Genomic DNA, 20,836 nt, shown 5'->3' with positions numbered 1-20,836 from the left:
GGACGGTAATATGAGAACTCTGGGGGACCGGCCAACCTCCCAGTTTTAACCAGGCTTCTCGTGACAAGCGGGCTATGTCATGATGGACGAACCCCTTCCCGCCTACTCGTGGGACCAAAACATGAATAACTTACCTTACAAAAACCTAAGTGGAGAACGGAACTCCTTAAAAAAGTCCGGAAATGGCGTCAGTGACCCGTCAAACTCCAAGGCTCTCAAAAGCCAAGGAGTTGCTGAGATGGAGAAGCCCCCCACAGAGGGGCAACATCTGGAGGCGAAAAGCGCCGGTGCGGAGGAGGTTGCCAAGGCTTCTTCTTCCAAAGCGGGGCTAAAAAAACGTGCTGGGTCAGATCCTGCCAAGGAGATCGCGCAAAGCGTGAAAAGGCAGAGGTCCACGGAGGGAGAAGCCCCCCAGGCTAAGAAGAGGAAGGCCCACTCGCAGCCGTCCAACCGCTCGTTCGCCGAAGTGACGAAGGGAAGAACCCTAATTGGACTTAAACAAGGGATCCAAGGATGGGCTAATCTCCAAGGACCTTTGACGATGAGTGGTAAACGAGTTGCATGGGCGCTTCGTGGAGGAGATGCTGCGAGGCGGAGGACCCCCACCAGAATGCGAAGACGCAGGATGGTACCAGAGTAGCGTTAAGGTAATTGCCTGCCAAGACGCGCGATCGGTAGAGACCTACAAGCGTATGGTAGCATCGCTTGGAGAGGTCTACCCGGAGCTAAACGAGGAGACCGTAAAAGCCCTGGAAAGGTCGGAGCACCGGCTGAAGTACGGATTTAAACAACTGGACTGGAAGTCAAACCCTATGGATAGACCCAACAAGGCAACAATCGCGCTCTATAAATGCCGAAAAGCTATCGGCCTTTAATGGGGAATGTCCCCAAAAATAGTAAGATACACAGCGGTCATAAGATCCATCCTTTTCTACGGGGTGGTGGTCTGGTGGTCTGCTCTCACAAACTCCACATGTAGAGAGAAACTTAGGAAAACGCAAAGGATGGCGGAGGTCTGTATTACAGGCAGCCTACGTACCACACCGACTGATGCCGTAGACTTCATACTCGACCTATTACCTGTAGAGATAATGGGGGCCAAGATAGCCACGCTATCGGCAATAAGGCTACGCGAGACGGGCATATGGAAAATGACCGACTATGGACATACCAAGTTGGACCTACACCACTGCACGCCAATGGGGGCTACAGACTACTGCGTACCTGTTGATCATCCCACCTTAAAATATAAGGTTTTCATTCCAACAAGGGAGGAATGGGCCACAAAAATCCCGGGACCAGCCGGTTTCCTCCATATTTACACAGACGGTTCAAAATTGAATGGCCAGGTGGGAGGCGGTTTCCATTGCGAACGGCTGTGTCTAAATGAGTTCTTAGATCTTAGATCCCCAGCACTTACTAGCAATCAAGAAACAATCCTTATCTTCTCAGACAGTCAAGCGGCACTCAAAGCCCTTGACGGATTCTCATCCAACTCCAGGACAGTACATGACTGTCGCAGATCTCTTAACAAGATGGAAGAGCAGTATGACATCCACCTCATATGAGTGCCCGGACATAGGGACCACGAGGGTAATTGCGCCTCCGACGAACTAGCAAGAGCAGGTACTACCAATCCTCTCCTCCCGGAGAAGGAAACAGTAGGCATCCCCTTAGATACGTGTAGGCTAAAATGCAGGGATCGCATTTGACCGCGCATCACTGAGAAAATGGAGAAATCTCCAAAACTGCAGGAATTCACGCATCAAGAGATCAATGATACTTATCGCCCTAAATAGGCAGGACTGTAGTCTGGCAGACAAGGCCTGCGAGCCGCCGCAGGAAGGATAGTAAATAGACATTATTAGATTAGTAGATAGGGGGGGAGAGGTTCCCTTGTAGGACCTCTGCCTGTGCGGTATCACAAGGAGCCCCAGCGGCTCAAGTGGATGGGGGTGTCAGTCACTGGCCCCGCATCGCCGCCACAACCTAACCTAACCTATTATTACACTATTGATATATATAAATTTCATTAATATTTATTGTGTAAATATTTTTATTTATGTCAAAATACTTATGTCCACGATTGTATGTCCTCCTTTTCTCTGTTTGATTGGAGTTTTTAGTATACCATAGGAGCTGACAGAATCTGGTCGGGGTCACTATAATGTTAATCTGTTGGGATCAATTTGAGCAATACATTCTCTGATGGCTGGTTTATTGTTGCTGTTGATGTCTGTTGAATATTCGTGCAGAACTTAGTCCAGGCATTCCTCTTTGCCTTACGCAGATCTTTGTTTAAATACTTGAGGTCCGCTTTGTCCTCTGGGTTTGCCTTACTAGCGAAATTAAAGGCTTTACGGGCCTTGGTCTTAAATATTTGGCAAGTGTTTGCGACCACCATGGTGGTTTCTTTGACTTGCTACTCCCCGATCTGCTTTTGGGGCAAACTTTATTGAATGCCCAGGCGCATGCCGCCTTTAGCGTGTCCCCCATGGCATCCAGGTTTTCCCTGCTGTTAACGTCCCTTGTCCTTGGCTTGAATCCGTATTTGATCCAGTGCTCTGATATTTTAAGGATCTTCACGGTCTCCTCGCAAGAGTGAGGACGACCTGCCTCTGCAGTCCTACTGCCTCCTCACCTTGGCGACTCTCCAGTCCGCCGGAAGCGTCGGACTGCACATCCTCAACATCGCTAGTATGGCTTTACGGTCGGCTTATCTGTGAGCCATACTCGCGCCCTATGTTAACTTGTATTTCCGCCCAGTCAACCGCCACCAGCTTTGCCCCGGGGTAGATCCCTCCAAGCGATGCTATCATTCGCTTGTATGTCTCTTTCGATCACGCGTAATTACCAGGTTAATTACCTTGGCAGGTAATTACCTTGACGCTACCCTGGTACCATCCTGCGCCCTCGCATTGTAAATGTTTCCAAATGCAAGTGAGCAAAGACAAAACTCAAACATGTATTATATGTTTGCACTCGAGTTGATGTGTGTGTGTGCTCTACTCTGCTCACAAAGGACATACAAAAATGTTCTCCAATTGTAAGTGCTTAATCAACGGAATGTAAATAGTCACTCCAGTTTTCATCACTTTTCTCGACTATCCATATAACACGATAAAGTTTTCACGGCGCCCCATCAAATGCACATTGTCTGAGACATTCGATGAGGGGCCTAATCAAATCAATTAGAATGTCCTATTTGCGCCCCGAATGAGGCCTGTATGCCATTAACGGGAAATATCTACAAAAGGACACCATAATTTCATAACCTATTTATATATAATAATATAAAGGTAAGTGATATTTTAGTATTCTTAATTTTAACGTAAAGGTTTAAAATGTTTATGTTATCTAAAGATAACTATCAGGAAATTAATTATTTGTTACGATTATTTATAAAAAATTTTTTCGAGTGCTGCCAGGACATACATAAGTTGAATTTATATAATATAATATAATATAATATAATATAATATAATATAATATAATATAATATAATATAATATAATATAATATAATATAATATAATATAATATAATATAATGTAATATAATATAATATAATATAATATAATATAATATAATATAATACAATATAATATAAAGGTAAGTGATATTTTAGTATTCTTAATTTTAACGTAAGGGTTTAAAATGTTTATGTTATCTAAAGATAACTATCAGGAAATTAATTATTTGTTACGATTATTTATAAAAAATTTTGTCGAGTGCTGCCAGGACATACATAAGTTGAATTTTTTGTTAGATGGTGAAGTAAAAATATATAATTTTTATTTTAAATTCTACAATTTGGTATTAAACCTTTATTTATTAAACTGAATTATTACAAGACACTTTAGATTTTCTTGAATATTTTCCGTCAACCGTTCGCGGTCTCGGTCAAAATAGGACTGCCTTCTTAATTCTAAATCTTATCCAAAGAACCTCGGCCATGAGTTGTGTTTAGATTAAAGGCTTAAGATGAAACTGTCGCATTTCATTGTGAAATTAGATTACGCTGATCGATGCAAATTGGTGGGTACTTGAAACGCAAAAGGCGCAATTGATTGAGATCGAACCTTAGAGCCAAAGAAAAAGCCGAAGGCAAATGCAGAGTTTGAATATACTGTTTATAAAATCAATAAGTGGAAAGCCATAACTGGCCATGGGTTGGATAATTGAGCCAAAGACAAAGCCAAAGGCAAATGCAGAGATTAAAAATATTGTTTATAAAAGCCATAAGTCGCCTGTATTTACGGGTTGGATAACTCTCCCCCTTCTAAAATGGATTGTCCCGATTCAATATGAAATTCGTTTAAATGATCTCTTAATTCCGTTAAAAAATTTTCTTGGTTAATAGATTTTTCTGGTTCAGGCCGAAGTTTTTTGGTTACAAATAATATAGCATTTTTGTATTTTATAACAAGTGAAAAAATCGAATATATAATGATTAAAATTAATAATATAAAGGTAAGTGATATTTTAGTATTCTTAATATTAACGTAAGGGTTTAAAATGTTTATGTTATCTAAAGAAAGATCAAGAATTTTATTTTCCAAATTGGTATATGAGATAATTTTAATTTTAGTTGTACCATTAAATGTTATTAAAAACGAACCGTTTAAATCGGAGTTGTTAACCATCTTGTATGATGTCAATTTTTTTTATTTTTTTCTCTTGTTTTTTTACAAGTTGATTTCTTACCATTTAATAATTTGGTAAAATAATTTTTTTGTTACTTAAAGTGCAATAAATATTAAAAAGTTCGTTCTTAAAATTAGACATTTCATAAAACATATTTTCGCATTTTGCGACTTGATTGCTTAATACTAGTTTTCCATCGATTTGGGAAATCGCTCTAGCGTAATATATTTCACACCTGTTTTTTATTATTGGGTATTTTATATAAATTATTAAAAGTTCTTTATGCAATGCGATTTTAAAAACAGAGATGTCAATTAAATCAGCTATAATTACTGGTTTTTGTTCCTGTTTTAATATTTCCAAGATGTTATCATTGTTTAAAGTTTTGGTATTAAATACGTCCATTTTTGCTAGAGTGATTATGTCAATTAAATATTGCAGATAAAATGTTAATAATCGTAAGCGATGTTTTCGAAGTGGTAGATCTTGATCAATAAATACATTTTTAAAATCATGGGAAAGAGACTCTATTTCTTTGATTAATCGGAAAATGATAATAGACTGCTTTTTATTGTTTTCAATTAATTCATTAATTTTATTCAGAACTGTAATAAAATCATCATTGTCCGGAGTTCCAGCTAACCATTTCCACAAGGTCATTTATAACCATTTCACTCATTTATCTCCCTTTTTGATCTAATTGATATTTATTGTTATAAAATTAGTTCTATTACTTCTATGACATATTTAATCTCCCATTGTGACCTTTTATTAGAATCCCTTTTAATATTATCTGATTCCAAATCTGTTATTTCTTTATAAATGCTTAAGTTAGTTACGTGGAAAAACTCTGCGTATGAATCGTACGTCAATACGTTTTTATAGTATATTAGTATAGTATATTTGTATAGTCAATTATTTCTGATTTTGTTAATAAAATAAGGTGTAATATGAGAACCACATAAAATATTTTCTGGAGAAGGAAAGAAAAAAAGGATATTATATAAACATTTACAGTTTTATATTATCTTTGTTAATAATTCTATTTCTATTGTTGATAACTATTTTTTTGGGTAAATTTTCTTTAACTATTTGTTTTTTATATCTAGTTTTAAGTTTCTTTCGCCGTGTTTCATTTCATAGACTACCTGTTCTACATGATATTCTCTCCTGTTTTCGTTATGTGTTTCCAACATTTTCTCTTGAGTATATTTCTAAATTTGAGGAATGTTATCGTGCTCTATTTTATTGTATAGTACGTCAAAAGCTTTTTGGTTCGTTGTAGAACGAATGCTCCGATGATATTCTTGACCGGCTTTATTACTATTTCGGAAAAGTCAGTTTAATTAAATTCTTCTTTAATGCATCGAGCTAATTCTGTTAATGTAGAATGTCTGTGTAAACTTGTCTGTTTGAGGTGCTGTGCCTCGGGTCTGCGTAATGTAAAGTTAAATTAAATCTTTGTGCAAAAGATTTAAATTGAGCCGAGGTAAAGCTCGGTTCCTTATCGGTCATTATTACTTTGGCTTATGGAAAATGTTGTAGAAGTTCCATTACTTTGCTTTCGATATTTAATTTTTTTTGGATTTCTTTTACTACTAAAAATTGTGAGTAAGCGTCCAATACAAGTTATGAAAGTAAGACCTTGCGCGTAATATATGTTAATGTGTGTTCAAGCATTGAACACAATTGTAGATATAAATTCCAAAGATAGAGTTTCAAGGGATCGGACCCATTAAATACGAGCCAAGCAGCATGATCTAAAACCTAAGATCTGCGATCTGGGTAAAAAAGAGCGACTAAGGATAAAATTCCAACTATTGAAGACCAGGAGCGCCTCATCCGGCAAATAGATGCGCTTCTCGCAAAAAATTCATATTCAGAAGAAGATAGGGAGGCATTCAAAAATTTGGTGAAAAAAGCCTTTACGAACCATAATTATTTGGTTCAACTCGGTCCTGTAGAGCATGACTATTTCTTGAAAAATCATTTCGAAAGCATGCTATCGAAATTTATGTCCAACAACGACAAAATTAAAAAATATATTGGCCAGGATGAGCTTTTTTTGAGGCTTGAGGGGGCTATAAAGAACCTCGAGAATTACCTCTAGAAAACTTATAGGGAGATTCAGGAAGGGGAAAATGAAACCTTTTCTATAAGAATTAAAAAACTAAAAATGTTTCTTAGTAAAATCGAAACAGTGTCCGATTTAATAAATATTTAAGGGCTCAATAATAAATATATGAACAAAATTATAGAGCTCAAAGATGATGTTGAAATACACATCGAGCTAATAGATAATAAAATCCAAGAAAAAACAGTTGACAAGGTAGAAGGTAGTAGCCTTAGAATGGACGAACTACCTAGCCTACCAAAAATTGAGGAAAGATTGGGACCATTTTTAGGAATTATTTAAGGAGCTGGTTCATTCAAAAACGGATTTAAGTCCATCCTTAAACTAAGCTACCTTAAAAGTGTTCTAAAAGGGGGAAGCACGAAATGTGGTTTCTCATTTATTGCTGGGCTCAGGCAATAATTACGATGCAGCCTGAGAATTACTCATTAAGCGATATGAGAATAATAGAAAAATATTCCCAGATCAGCTTAATCACCTCATTGAGCTTCCAAAAATAAATTTGGACCCATATAGGCATCTTAAAAATACAATTGATTCAATCAATGAATCGATTTATATGATGCGCCTAAAAGCAAATCTGACCGAAGAATTAAATTGCATATTATATAAAAAAATTAAATATTGAGGCTCTACAACAGTATGAAGGCCAAGTTAAAAAATCAAGTGAGATTCAAAATTTAGAGGATGTCACAGAGTTTTTAGATCAACAGCTTAGTTCGTTGACATCAGTGAGAAATGAGTTACCCACAAAGAAAATTATAAAAAATTATACAAATGACCAAACATGCCCGATGTGCCAAATTCCCGGGCATCAATTAGTTTATTGCTACAAATTTAAAGCATTAAGTCCACAGGAAAGAATGGACGTTGTTGAAAAATGGAACTGGTGCCACTTATGTTTAAAGCACAGTTCAAAATAATCACCATGGCATGTTTCACATAAAGAAGGCAATAGTGAATACTTGCAAATTAAATTAATCCCGAAGTTCACTTTTTAAAAAAATAATTTTTTATTTTTTAATGTTTATTTTAAAAATTTTTCTTATTATTTCTTATTTGTTTCACAAACTTTGTTTAAACGTTTAAGGCTAGAACGATTGTAGGTGAAAGGTTTGCTCCCGGAATAAGACTGCCAATTTTTAATTGCCAGATATTCAACAAACCTCGGCTTACGAGAAATAACCCAAGGAGGTACTTGGAGAGAAGAAACAATCAACCTGAGGTTCTGAGAGAAAGGGACAATTTGCTGATGCAAAAGTTGAGTCATTGGTGAAGAGTGATAAGATCGGAAGATCGATCAAATTCGGACTGGTGACGGCGAGTCGGCTCTAATGTTTATGCCTGTTTTGGGCCAATGAAAATTTAAGGGAATGTTTACAAGTAGAGCTTGATGTTTAGTCTAGATAATCTTTTGGGGATCATCAGAAACGAGTGAGGGGAAATTAGGAGACAAGATAAGAAATGGCATGACGCAGCAGGGGCTACTGCGTTTTGCAAATAATGTTAACATTGCCTATTTGGTGAGGCAATTATGAGTTGGATAACACTCCCCCTTCTAAATTGAAGCGTCCCGATTCAAATGATGGTGAAGTCATGGAGTTTAATTGAGCAGTTAATTCCGCTATGTTTCTTGATCGGACAAATTATTTGTTTTTAAAATATTACTAAGCCGTGGTTTAATGGTTTTACAATATTTTCTTAATTTATAAATTAATAACCAAATTATATATGTTGAATATAATGTGATTACAATTAATGTTAGTGGTATTCTGGTTTTAAATATAAGGGTATAGGGTATTTATGTTATCAAATGATAGTTCCGAATTGTTGGATATTATATATTCGGATATTTCAAAATTATTATAATTGTGGGCTGTAATGTATTTTAATATTTTAATATCTACGTTTGAATATGATATATTATTAATTATTGTGGTGCCATTGAATGTTATTAAATAAGACTCTATTAGGCAAGAGTCATTTACAATATTATTTCCATTTACTAAAATAGCACCTTCCTGAATTATATCTATTTGTTTATTATACCCTTGCAGAGGGTATTATAATTTTGTCCAAAAGTGTGCAACGCAGTGAAGGAGACATCTCCGACCCTATAAAGTATATATTTTCTTGATTAGGATCACCTCCTGAGTTGATATGAGCATGTCCGTCTGTCCGTCGGTCCGTCTGTCCGTCTGTCTGTCCGTCTGTCTGTCCGTTTCTACGCGAACTAGTCTCTCAGTTTTAAAGCTATCGTCTTGAAACTTTGCACACACCCTTCTTTCCTTTGCACGCAGTATATAAGTCGGAACGGCCGGGATCGGCCGACTATATCCTATAGCTGCCATATAACTGATTGATCGGAAATGGTATAACTTTGGTGTTTTTAGAGATAGAGAGTTCAAATTGAGAGAGTTTAGAGATAGAGAGTTCAAATTGACATGAGAGTTTTTCAAAATAATACGACATGCCAAATTTCATAAGGATCGGCCGACTATATCCTATAGCTGCCATATAACTGAACGATCGGAAATGACCCAACTTTCGTGTTTTTGAAGATAGAAAGCTGGAACTTAATACAGATTATATTTCTGGCCAGTTGATCCAACCTACCAAATTTCATTAGGATCGGCCGATTATATCCTATAGCTGCCATATAACTGAACGATCGGAAATGGTACTTGGTAGAAACATCAACTTTCTTATTTTTGAAGATAGAAGTTTGGGACCTTTTTTGGATTTTTCATTTTAGTTAATTGGTTTTATTATGATGTTTCATTGGTTTAATTGGTTTGTTTATGATTCATAAGGATCGGTCAACTATATCCGATGTTTGCGATATATATCCGGTTTTAACTGCAAGGGTATATAAACTTCGGCTCCGCCCGAAGTTAGCTTTCCTTTCTTGTTTTTTTTCTCTTATTTTATTACATATTGATTTTTCACCGTTCAATAAGCGAGTGAAAGATGATTTTTCTTTGCTTACAACACAATAATTGTTAAGTAGTTCTTTTTTGAAATTACTTATTTCGTAATAAGTCTTGTCGCATTTTGCTACCTGATTGCTTAACAGTAATTTTCCATCATTACAAGAAATACCTCTTGCGTAATACGTATCGCATCTATTTTTTATCAATTAAATTTTGTAGATCATAAGTTATTAAATGTAAACGATGTTTTCTTAGAGGTACCTCTTGGCTTGTAAAAACCGATTTTAAATATGTGGACAGTATTTTTATACCCTTGCAGAGGGTATTATAATTTTGTCCAAAAGTGTGCAACGCAGTGAAGGAGACATCTCCGACCCTATAAAGTATATATTTTCTTGATTAGGATCACCTCCTGAGTTGATATGAGCATGTCCGTCTGTCCGTCGGTCCGTCGGTCCGTCTGTCCGTCTGTCTGTCTGTCTGTCTGTCCGTTTCTACGCGAACTAGTCTCTCAGTTTTAAAGCTATCGTCTTGAAACTTTGCACACACCCTTCTTTCCTTTGCACGCAGTATATAAGTCGGAACGGCCGGGATCGGCCAACTATATCCTATAGCTGCCATATAACTGATTGATCAGAAATGGTATAACTTTGGTGTTTTTAGAGATAGAGAGTTCAAATTGAGAGAGTTTAGAGATAGAGAGTTCAAATTGACATGAGAGTTTTTCAAAATAATACGACATGCCAAATTTAATAAGGATCGGCCGACTATATCCTATAGCTGCCATATAACTGAACGATCGGAAATGACCCAACTTTCGTGTTTTTGAAGATAGAAAGCTGGAACTTAATACAGATTATATTTCTGGCCAGTTGATCCAACCTACCAAATTTCATTAGGATCGGCCGATTATATCCTATAGCTGCCATATAACTGAACGATCGGAAATGGTACTTGGTAGAAACATCAACTTTCTTATTTTTGAAGATAGGAGTTTGGGACCTTTTTTGGATTTTTCATTTTAGTTAATTGGTTTTATTATGATGTATTCATAAGGATCGGTCAACTATATCCGATGTTTGCGATATATATCCGGTTTTAACTGCAAGGGTAATAAACTTCGGCTCCGCCCGAAGTTAGCTTTCCTTTCTTGTTATTTCATCAAACAATTTGGAATTTTTTATTTGTTGCTTGTTGTTGTTATCAAATAATTCTAACCATTTTAAAACCGTTCCTAATTCATTAGTACCTCTCTTAGATCTTGTTGGCAATAATTGTGATAGAACTAAATCTAGAGTTCTTAAATTATATGATATTTCCCAGTTAAATTTATCATTATTAGTATTCTTTATATAGTTAAGGTCTGGGTTCATAATTTCTTTATAGAAACTAATGTAGGTAACATGAAATAGCTCAGCATATGAGTCATAGGTCAGAACGTCCTTTTTGTCTTTATAAAGAAGGAAATCATGATTCGAAAAATTAATTATTTCAGATGTTGTTATAACTACGATCAGAAATAGCAGTATTGCGGAATGCATCGTTATCTGTAAGTTAGAGAAAAAAAATTTAAGACTTAATAATATCTATTATTACTATTATAACTATTCTATTCCTATTGTTTATTATTACTTTATTACCCTGGTTTTCCTTAACTACCTGTTTTTTATATCTTGGTTTTAATTTGTTTCTTTCCCCATATTTTTTTTTTCATAAATTGCTTCTCCTACATTATAGTTTTTTGTTTTTTGTCTTTGTTATGTGTTGCTAGCATAACTGTTTGAGCTTGTTGGAGAATGTTTGGTGTTTTCTTATGGTTTATTTTGTTGTATAGTATGTCCAATGGCTTTTCATTGGTAACTGAGTGAATGCTCTGATTATATGTTTAAGCTGCTCTTATGATTATTTCAGGGAATGTGCCCTTTCAATTCGACCATTGGAAGTGCTATGTCTTGGATCTGCAAAGTGTATTGTGAGTCCACTTTTACTTATAAATGAACGAAAATGCGCAGATCTGAAACTTGGTTCGTTGTCTGTCATAACTGTTTTTGCTAATGGAAAATGTTGTAAAATTTCTAGTACTTTTTTTTCAATATTTAACTTATTTTCTATTTCTTTAATTGTTAAGAATAAGCGACATAAAAAAAAAATTTTTTTATCGGCGTAAAATATGTCAATATAAAGATTTTCACCTGAACTAGTTGGAATTGGTGCTTCACCTATCGGAATTTCTACTGGATGTCTGCAATATTTATTTAGGTTACAAATAACGCAATTTTTTATATATTCTTTTAATTTTATAAATAATTTTGGCAAATAATAAAGTCTAGATATTTGTTTGTAATTTTCGTCTAATCCTCTATGGGCGCGACAATGAGTCTCTTCAATAATAATTGCCTTATCTTCCTCATTTTCTACGTCTTGTACAAAAATTCTTGTAAATAGGAATTTGTTTCCGAAATTTTCTTTTAGTGGTTTTTGCAATAAGTAAAGTTCTTGCAGGACTTTGCAATAAGTAAGACTTCTTGCAGGAGGGTACAGTGCAGGCCTGTGGTTATATTTAGTGAAATATATTCTTTTAGTAACGTTACTAAATTCTCTGGAGTATCATCATATTATTATACATAAGTTGTACCTGGTTTGTATTGAAGTTTTGGTGTAAATCTTTGTATGAATGAATACCAACTTTTCATGCCAATATTTGGGTTTTTGTCAGATGTTGAATACGCTAATGGCTGGTGGTCGGTGTGAATTTCCTTTTCTACCACGCCATACAAGTAGTTTCTTAGGTTTTTTAATGCCCACATAATTGCTAATAATTCTTTTTTGTTTGTGGCGTATGCTTGTTCTGTTTTATTGAGGGTTTTTGATATAAAGGATATATGCTTACCCTCTTGTGACAAAACCGCTTTTAATGCTTTGTTTGAAGCGTCTGTTGTAAGAATTAATTTTTTACTATAATCTGGTTGTACTAATTCAAGTTAATTAGTAAGATTTTGCTTAAGTTCATTGAATGCTTTTACAGCTGGTTCGTCCAACTGTACCGACATTTTTTTCGGCATATTTTTAGATATTTTACCATTATGGCCTCCTAAATATGAGGTGAGTGGTTTTATTGTGTAAGCATAATTACTGGCAAACTTTCTATAATAACGTGTTAGGCCAAGAAAGCTTCTAAGCTCTCTGATATTTTTTGGAATTGGGTAATTTTGTATTGTTGCGATTTTAACTGGGGTTGTTTTGATTGCATTATAAAAGACTTCGTCCCAAGAAAATTGGTTTCTGCCGAAACAATTTGAATTTTTCTAAAGATATTTTCATATTTGCTTCTAAAAAGATATTTATTATTCTATCTAAATCATTAAAATGTTCCTCTAGTGAATTTGAGAAAATTGTTATATCGTCCATATAGGCGTGGCAAGTTTTTACAACGTGATCTTTTAAAATGTCTTCCATTGCATGTTGAAAGATTCTTGGAGCGTTAGTTAAGCCAAAGGCCTTCTTAAAAATTCGTATTTCCCGTTATTTATAGAAAAAGACGTTTTTTGAATGTCAGATTCTCTCATTAATATTTGATGAAAACCTAATTCCAGGTTAATTGTGGGAAAAAATGTTGCTTTTCCCAGATTAGCTAATATAACAGATGGATCCTGCATAGGGTATCTATCGGGAATTGGGTTTTTATTTAATTTTTTAAAAATGACAAGTCTTAGTTTTGGACTGCCATCATCATTCGGACTGCCATCAGCTTTTTTCGGAACTACAAGAACTGGAGAATTATACGTACTCCTGCTAGGTTGTACAATTTTTTCGGACAACATTCTTTTTATTTCTTTATTAAGAAATTCTGCTACGGATTGGGCATATGGGTATTGTTTACCATATATGGGTTTATCATGTACTAAGTTTATTTCCCCTCTAATATCAGTGCGGAAAAGAATTTTCATATTTATTTTAGAGTGCTCATCTTTGATATGGTTTATTATTATATATCTTAATTCTTCCATATCCCTTTCTGATTTGAATTGTTCAGGCAATGATTTTTATTTTTTTTTGTTGCCTGAAGTAGATTGTGAGGTTATTGACCTTAGACTCTCATTTTTGAATTGGAAGGATTTTATTGAACTAAAATCCTTTGAAGGCTCTGATTCGGATCTGTGGTCATAGTTGCTTGTTTCGACGCAGACTAAATTCGATTTAACTTGTTTTAACTGGTTAAAATATTTGTTTATTAAGAATTCGTTCAGAGGGTGACTACATTTTTCCTAGGTGTGGCATAGATTTTCTTTACACACTTTATTGTGAAAAAGTAATTTTACCTCTTTCCCATGCTATTGTATAACACCCTTTTTTGTGTCGAATATAGCCCCAATTTTTTTAAGTAGATTATAACCGACTAACAAGTCGGTTTCTAAACCTTCGATTTCATAAAAGATATGTTTAATATTGAAAATTGTTATCATGTGATAATATTTTATTATCGAATATCCGTTTACGGTTGAAAGCTTTTTATAAATAGGGAGTTCATTTTTATTTAAATATATTCGGTATAAATATATATATTTAATGTACCAAGCGGTTGCGCCTGTATCAATTAGTACTTTAAAATTTTTATTTTCTTTTCTGTCAAATCGTATTAAGTAAGGTAATCTTACTCTTGCCCTTCCCCTAAAAAATGGTCCTCCTGAATATTATTAATTTTCATGGTTTTATTTTGTGGTTGATTTACTGTACTCTCAAGCTTTCGCTTTACTGGAAAATGACTTGGGCCAGCTGCTTAATTTGCAAAGTTTTGTGGATTATTAATAGAAGGACGGCTATATTATGTTGATAATAGTGTGGTCGACCTGAATACGGACGATCTTGATTTTGGTTTGTGCCAACATTTTGGGTATATCCCTGACGATAATTATTAGATTGCCCTTTTGGTCGGCTTACGAACTGTATGGAAGGATCGACTTCCATTGGTTCTGAGGTTTGTTGTCCCTGAACGTTGTTCTGGTCGAAATAAGTCTGTTGGGGCCAACTTTGGTTTTGGCTGTTTCCCCATTTTGGTTTTTAAAAATTTTGTTTTGGTTGGACCGAGTTAAACCTTAGGTAATTATTTTGCCTTCGGTTTTCATTTTGAAAGCCATAATATCTATTGGCGAATTGGGCTCTAAAATTATTTGATTCTAGTTCTTGCAATTTTGCTAAGGCGTTTGGAAGGTCGCGTGGATTTAGCGAGAAAAGTGTCTCTGATATTGATCCGTTTAGACCAGAAATAAAGATTCTTAGAGCATTGTTCCTAATTACTTTATTAGTTTCTTTTGTAATTTCGCTTTCTTTACCGTATGTCATTATGGTCTTATTGATCAGTAGGGTCATCTTTTTATTTACCTCATTATAGAACTCCGTAGTAGACAATTTACCTTGTCTAAGAATACTTAGTTCAGCTTCTAGAACGTGGATTGGTCTTCTATCATTATAGATAAAATCCAATCTAGACAAAATTGCATTGAAATTAAGGACTGTTCCATGATTGGTCAGGGCATCATGTGCCGCTCCCATGATTTTGTTACGAAGTATGGTTAACGCTATAAAATATTGCTCACTGTTTATTTTATATAAACTCATTGCTGTCTCTGCAGCCTCCCTCCAGTCTACATACTGAGTTTGCTCTCCATTAAATTTTGGCAGAGCTTTAATCACTTCTAATGTTGTATCACAACTTATATTTGGATCAATTGTCTGAATTTTATAATCTTCTACCGTTTTTTCCTTAATTTTTCAAGAGATTTGACTTAATTTAATAAAAAAAATTTTTGTTAGTATTTTGTTTTTAAATGTAAAGTAAATTTAATGTGTAACTAAGGATAAGCTTTTCTTTAATTTCTCACGGTGATGTTGTATCCTGTCTTCCTTAGTTAGATATCCTGTTGGGTTTCTTCCTTCCTGCTATCTGTATCCTGTTGGGTTACTTCCTTCCTTCTTCCGTTGGATCAGTTTTTGTATTTAATAGAATTTTTTGCTTTGTTTTTCAGTATACACGGTTTTTAATTTTTTGAACACTGAGTTTTTTATTTTAATGGTTTTTTAATGATTTGTATATATTTTGTTTATTTTTTTATTGGAGTCTTTGCCAATCACTAGTCTTCGGCTTGCCTGTTCAACGCGATTAAATAGGATTTTTATGAGTTTTTGAGCCACGCTGGTTCTTTCCTTCTAATTAATTTATTTTTATTTTAGTTTTAACTTAATAAATTTTTTAGAATCACCTTTATTTGCATGGCCCCACGTTGAGCGCCAATTAGATTAATCCGAAGTTCACTTTTTAAAAAATTAAATTTTTTTTTTTTTAATTTTTATTTAAAAAAACTTTATTATTATTTCTTGTTTGGTTCACAAACTTCGTTTAATCGCTTACGGCTAGAACGATTGTAGGTGAATGGCTTGCACCCGGAATAAGACTGCCAATTTTTGATTACCAGATAACTAACCAACCTCGGCTTAAGAGAAATAACCCAAGGAGGTACTTGGAGAGAACAAACAATCGACCTAAGAGGTTCTGAGAGAAAGGGAAAATTTGCTGATGCAAAAGTTGAGTCATTGGTGATAAGGTCATTGAAGAGTGATAAGATCGGAAGATCGATCAAATTCGGACTGGTGACGGCGAGGCGGCTCTAATGTTTATGCCTGGTTTGGGCCATGGAAAATTTATGGGAATGTTTACAAAAAGAACTTGATGTTTAGTCTAGATAATCTTTTGGGGATCCTCAGAAACGAGTGAGGGGAAATTAGGAGACAAGATAAGAAATGGCATGACTCATTCAGCAGGGGCTACTGCGTTTTGCAAATAATGTTTACATTGCCTATTTGGTGAGGCAATTTATGAGTTGGATTACATGCATGACCTCTGAACAAGTGTTGTTGGACACCGCTGATGTTCAAATGAAAGGTCAAGATGGTGAATTTAAGAATATTCAGAGCTTTGGTTGACAATGGGTCACAAAGTACTTTAATTGCTAAAAAGGCAGGTTAAAAAATTAAAATTGCCTCTAATAAAATCTCCCACACAAATAAGTGGAGTATCACAGGAACCAACAGGTTCCTGTGTTTCAAATCACAAATTAAAATTGACACTCAAGAATAACAGTAAATAATCAAAAGAATTTAGCACAAACGCAATTATTATACCAACAATAAAGCAAACTTTTCCCACAAACAATTTAAATGTAAATAAATTTGATTGGAAAGGCTATTATTTAGCCGATCCCAATTTCGATAAACCTGGTCGAATTGATCTAATAATTGGTGCAGATTTATATCCACAAATTATTATGCCGAAGATAGTAAAAAAAGGTTTACTTCTCGGACAAAAGACGATTTTCGGATGGATCGTGTCAGGTCGCACAAGATCCAATACCATTAAAAAATCAATTATTTCTACAGCCTTGGTAAACACAATCCTAGATTGGAGAAAAGAAAGAGAAAAATATAGAAAGAGAAAGAGAACTTTCAAGACAAAAATACAAAATCTGTCATTTCATGACGACACGCCATCGCTGGAATGCTACTCGACGGTGTGGCTTGTGCTGGAGATGTTTCCAAAGCCACAAGGTGGAAAGATGCGGCGTCCCCAATCCTTGCGGAATAGATGGATGCCTAGAACGCCATCATCCCCTGTTGCATCGCGGCAGCACGGCTCCCGTCCAAGCCAGGTGCCATGCACACCGACAAGAAGGTGTGGAAATGCTATTCAGGGTATTGCCAGTGACTTTGTATGGAAATGGTAGGCAAGTCAACACGTATGCCTTCATCGACGACGGGTCATCTCTAACCTTGATCGACGCCCCATTGCTAGAAGACCTTGGAGTAAAGGGACAACCGCAGCCTCTTACATAGAGTGGCAGTGCAAACTAGGGCGCGTGCTTCACACCAAGGAAGGCACAACAGAAGAACCGATCGCTGAGAAGACCCGCCTGGGGTGGACGATTAAAGAAAGAAGCTCAAACAGTGTGGGTGATGACATAACCCCAAACTACCACGTGTTTCACATATGTGCATGTGAAGCTGACGAGAACAAGGAGATCTTGCTCCTGCTTGAGCAGTGCATGTGGTCGGACGGTGGCCCTAGACCGGAGATGAATAGCAAGAGCGTATCCAATGATGACCAGTTGGCTATACAGCAGCTGGAGAAGAACACGAGGCGTATAAATGGCCGATTTGAAACAGGTCTGCTTTGGAGGTATAAAGATGAAAATCTGCCGGATAGTTTACCGACAGCCCTAAAGCGGGCACGATGCCTATACCAGAAATTGATTCCGGAGCTTGCGAAGGAAGCTTGCGAAGGAAGCTTGCGAAGGAAATTCGCCGACAGCTAGATGAGTACGTGAAGAAAGGATATGCACGGCCCATTACGTCGGAAGAAGCTGGGGGAAAGCCATATTGGTATCTACCTATCTTTCCCGTGCTAAACGTGAACAAGCCAGGAAAGCTTCGCATAGTTTGGGATGCGGCTGCGAAGACGGAAGGGATTTCGCTGAACACAATGTTGCTGAAGGGACCTGACCAACTAGCGCAGTTGGTACCAATACTTCACAGTTTTAGAGAGAAACGAATTGCTATCGGCGGCGATATCGCCGAGATGTTTAATCAGGTCAGGATAAACACAGAAGATCAGAGATACCACTGCTTTGTATTTATAGACCCATCCACACAACGGAGAGAGAACTACGCCATACAGGTAATGACGTTTGGGGCTAGTTGCTCCCCCAGCTGTGCGCAGTACGTGAAGAAGATAAATGCAGAGTCTTTCAAGAAGGAATACCCACGCGCTGTTAAGTGCATACTGGAGAATCACTATGTAGACGACATGCTGGACAACGTCGACACGTAGGAAGAAGCTATAAGCCTCGCGCGTCAGGTCCACTACATTCATCTTCAGGGCGGATTCTTCATTCGAAACTGGGTATCGAATTCCAGAGAAGTATTAAGCGCACTAGTGAGACTAGACGAAACTACGGATGGACAGACCGAGAAGGTGCTGGGAATGTGGTGGGACACGAAAGAAGATCTCATCCGCTACCGTGTATCCCCACGATATCGCCATAGAGAACTTCTCCAAGGAAGGCAACGACCCACCAAACGAGAGTTTCTCAGTGTGTTGATGTCTATATATGATCCTTTAGGGCTCATATCCTTCTTCGTGATGTATGCAAAAATAATATTTCAGGAAATATGGCAAAGTGGATGTACCTGGGATGACCCCATACCTGAGGCAGAATGGATTAAATGGAAGCGATGGCTTTGGTACGGACGGTGAGAAAATGACCATCCCAAGATGCCACATGAAGGAGTCGCTGATGGATTCAGAAGTGGAGATGCACACCTTCGTGGACGCATGCGAGAATGGATTTGCCGCCGTGAGTTATATACGATTTCAAAATGAGGCAGGTATCCACTGCAGTCTACTGGGCAGCAAAACCAAGGTAGCCCCTCTAAGACCGACATCCATACCAAGGATTGAACTCATGGGAGCAGTGCTTGGAGCGAGGTTAGCTCAAACTCTGGAGCTTTCACTTGGCGCGAAGCTGAGCACACGGACTTTCTGGACCGACTCGAGGACCGTGTTGAGTTGGCTGCGATCGGACCAGAGGAAGTACAAACAATTTGTAGCATTCCGTGTGATCTAGATTCTAGACGGTACTAGCGTCAAGGACTGGCGCTGGGTACCTACCTCCGGGAACGTGGCGGACGACGCCACAAAGTGGAACAAAGGACCTGATTTCAACCGAGAAAGTCGTTGGTTGAACGGGCCGAGATTTCTTTGGCAAGAGAGGCAAGGAAAGCGACCACGTCGTACTCCCCTGCGGCAGCCACATTACGCAGCTTATCATAAAGGAATATAACCGAAGATTTCTGCACGCTAACCACGAGACGGTGGTCAACGAACTACGACAAAGATTTTGGATACCAAAGCTGAGATCCACCCTTGCTCGGATACGACGTTCCTGCCAACAATGCAAGAACCGACAGGCGGCCCCCAAACCGCCGCGCATGGCGGAACTTCCATATCCAAGAGTTGCAGTCTTTCATAGAGCTTTCAGCTACACGGGTGTGGACTACTTTGGGCCTCTGATGGTGCGGGTCAGACGCAGTTCAGAGAAACGATACGGCGTGCTCTTCACCTGCCTCTCTACAAGGGCAATACATCTAGAGGTAGCGTATTCATTAACAACTGACTCTTGTATTCTAGCGGTGCGCAGTTTTATGGCCCGACGAGGGTGCTCAGTGGAACTCTGGAGCGACAACAGCACCAATTTTCAAGGAGCCTGCACGGAGTTGCGTAGGGCGTTCGAAGATGTGGACAAGGAACTACTCTCTCGCGAGTTCACTGGACCCCAGATGACATGGAACTTCATTCCACCCGCATCTCCCCATATGGGTGGGGCATGGGAGCGCTTGGTGCGTTCCGTGAAGACGGCGTTGGAATCAATCCTCCTTGACAAACGACCATCGGATGAGTTGCTGAGAGCCGCTCTAATGGAGGCGGTGGCGATCGTCAACTCGTGACCCTAACATACATCCCATTGGAAGATGAGAACGAAGAATCACTGGCACCGAATTATTTCCTGCTTGGAAGCTCAACTGGAAGAGGACCGACGATGGAACCCCTACCCGAAGGAGTGCAGCTCAAGAAGAGCTGGATGGAATCACAACAACTGGCGGACTCGTTCTGGAGGCGATGGCTTCAAAAATACCTGCCAGTGATCACTAGGCGGACCAAGTGGTCCGAAAAGGCTAAGCCTCTTGTAGAAGGGGATATCGTGTATGTGTGCGATCCCGGATAGCCGCGTAGCCAGTGGCCGAAAGGAAGAATCCTGAAGGTGAACCTTAGCTCGTACGGTCAAGTGAGGAGCGCCGCAGTGTTGGGTCCTCACCTGGCGTTTATACAAGACCCGCGACGAAGCTGGCAGTTCTATCTATCGAGAGTAGTTTGGTAGATCCCTGGCGGAATATAAAAGTGGGGAGTGTTACGATAGATAGCAAAACTGCTCCCGTGGCATCCGGCAACGCCGAAGTTGCAGAACCGATAGTTTAAGCGGGTGTTGAATCTCTGTTAACTCAGCCGGTAACCATGT

General features: G+C 37.7%; 1 protein-coding gene across 1 annotated transcript; it reads left to right on the top strand.

Moving 5' to 3' along the window:
- Nucleotides 1–1,004: 1,004 nt before the first annotated feature.
- LOC138926901 (uncharacterized) lies at nt 1,005–20,472 on the top strand. The gene is made up of 9 exons (XM_070282508.1): nt 1,005–1,220; nt 1,453–1,593; nt 2,601–2,697; nt 17,766–17,940; nt 17,979–18,587; nt 18,678–18,863; nt 18,928–19,248; nt 19,610–20,255; nt 20,338–20,472. Exons 1-9 carry the CDS (start codon nt 1,005–1,007, stop codon nt 20,470–20,472), a joined length of 2,526 nt encoding a protein of 841 aa, XP_070138609.1.
- The last annotated feature ends 364 nt before the right edge of the window (nt 20,473–20,836 follow it).

The sequence above is a fragment of the Drosophila bipectinata genome, chromosome 4, assembly GCF_030179905.1.
Source record: "Drosophila bipectinata strain 14024-0381.07 chromosome 4, DbipHiC1v2, whole genome shotgun sequence".
Taxonomy (NCBI): domain Eukaryota; kingdom Metazoa; phylum Arthropoda; class Insecta; order Diptera; family Drosophilidae; genus Drosophila; species Drosophila bipectinata.
This window is presented reverse-complemented; position numbering and strand designations above follow the sequence as displayed.

What these genes read in the sequence shown, in the direction of transcription:
- LOC138926901 (XM_070282508.1), top strand. Translation starts at nt 1,005, where the DNA reads ATGGCGGAGGTCTGTATTACAGGCAGCCTACGTACCACACCGACTGAT. An exon ending in ATGCTGGACAACGTCGACAC is followed by an intron (nt 18,588 to 18,677) that starts GTAGGAAGAAGC and finishes ATCGAATTCCAG; the next exon opens with AGAAGTATTAAGCGCACTAG. An exon ending in GAGTTTCTCAGTGTGTTGAT is followed by an intron (nt 18,864 to 18,927) that starts GTCTATATATGA and finishes ATAATATTTCAG; the next exon opens with GAAATATGGCAAAGTGGATG.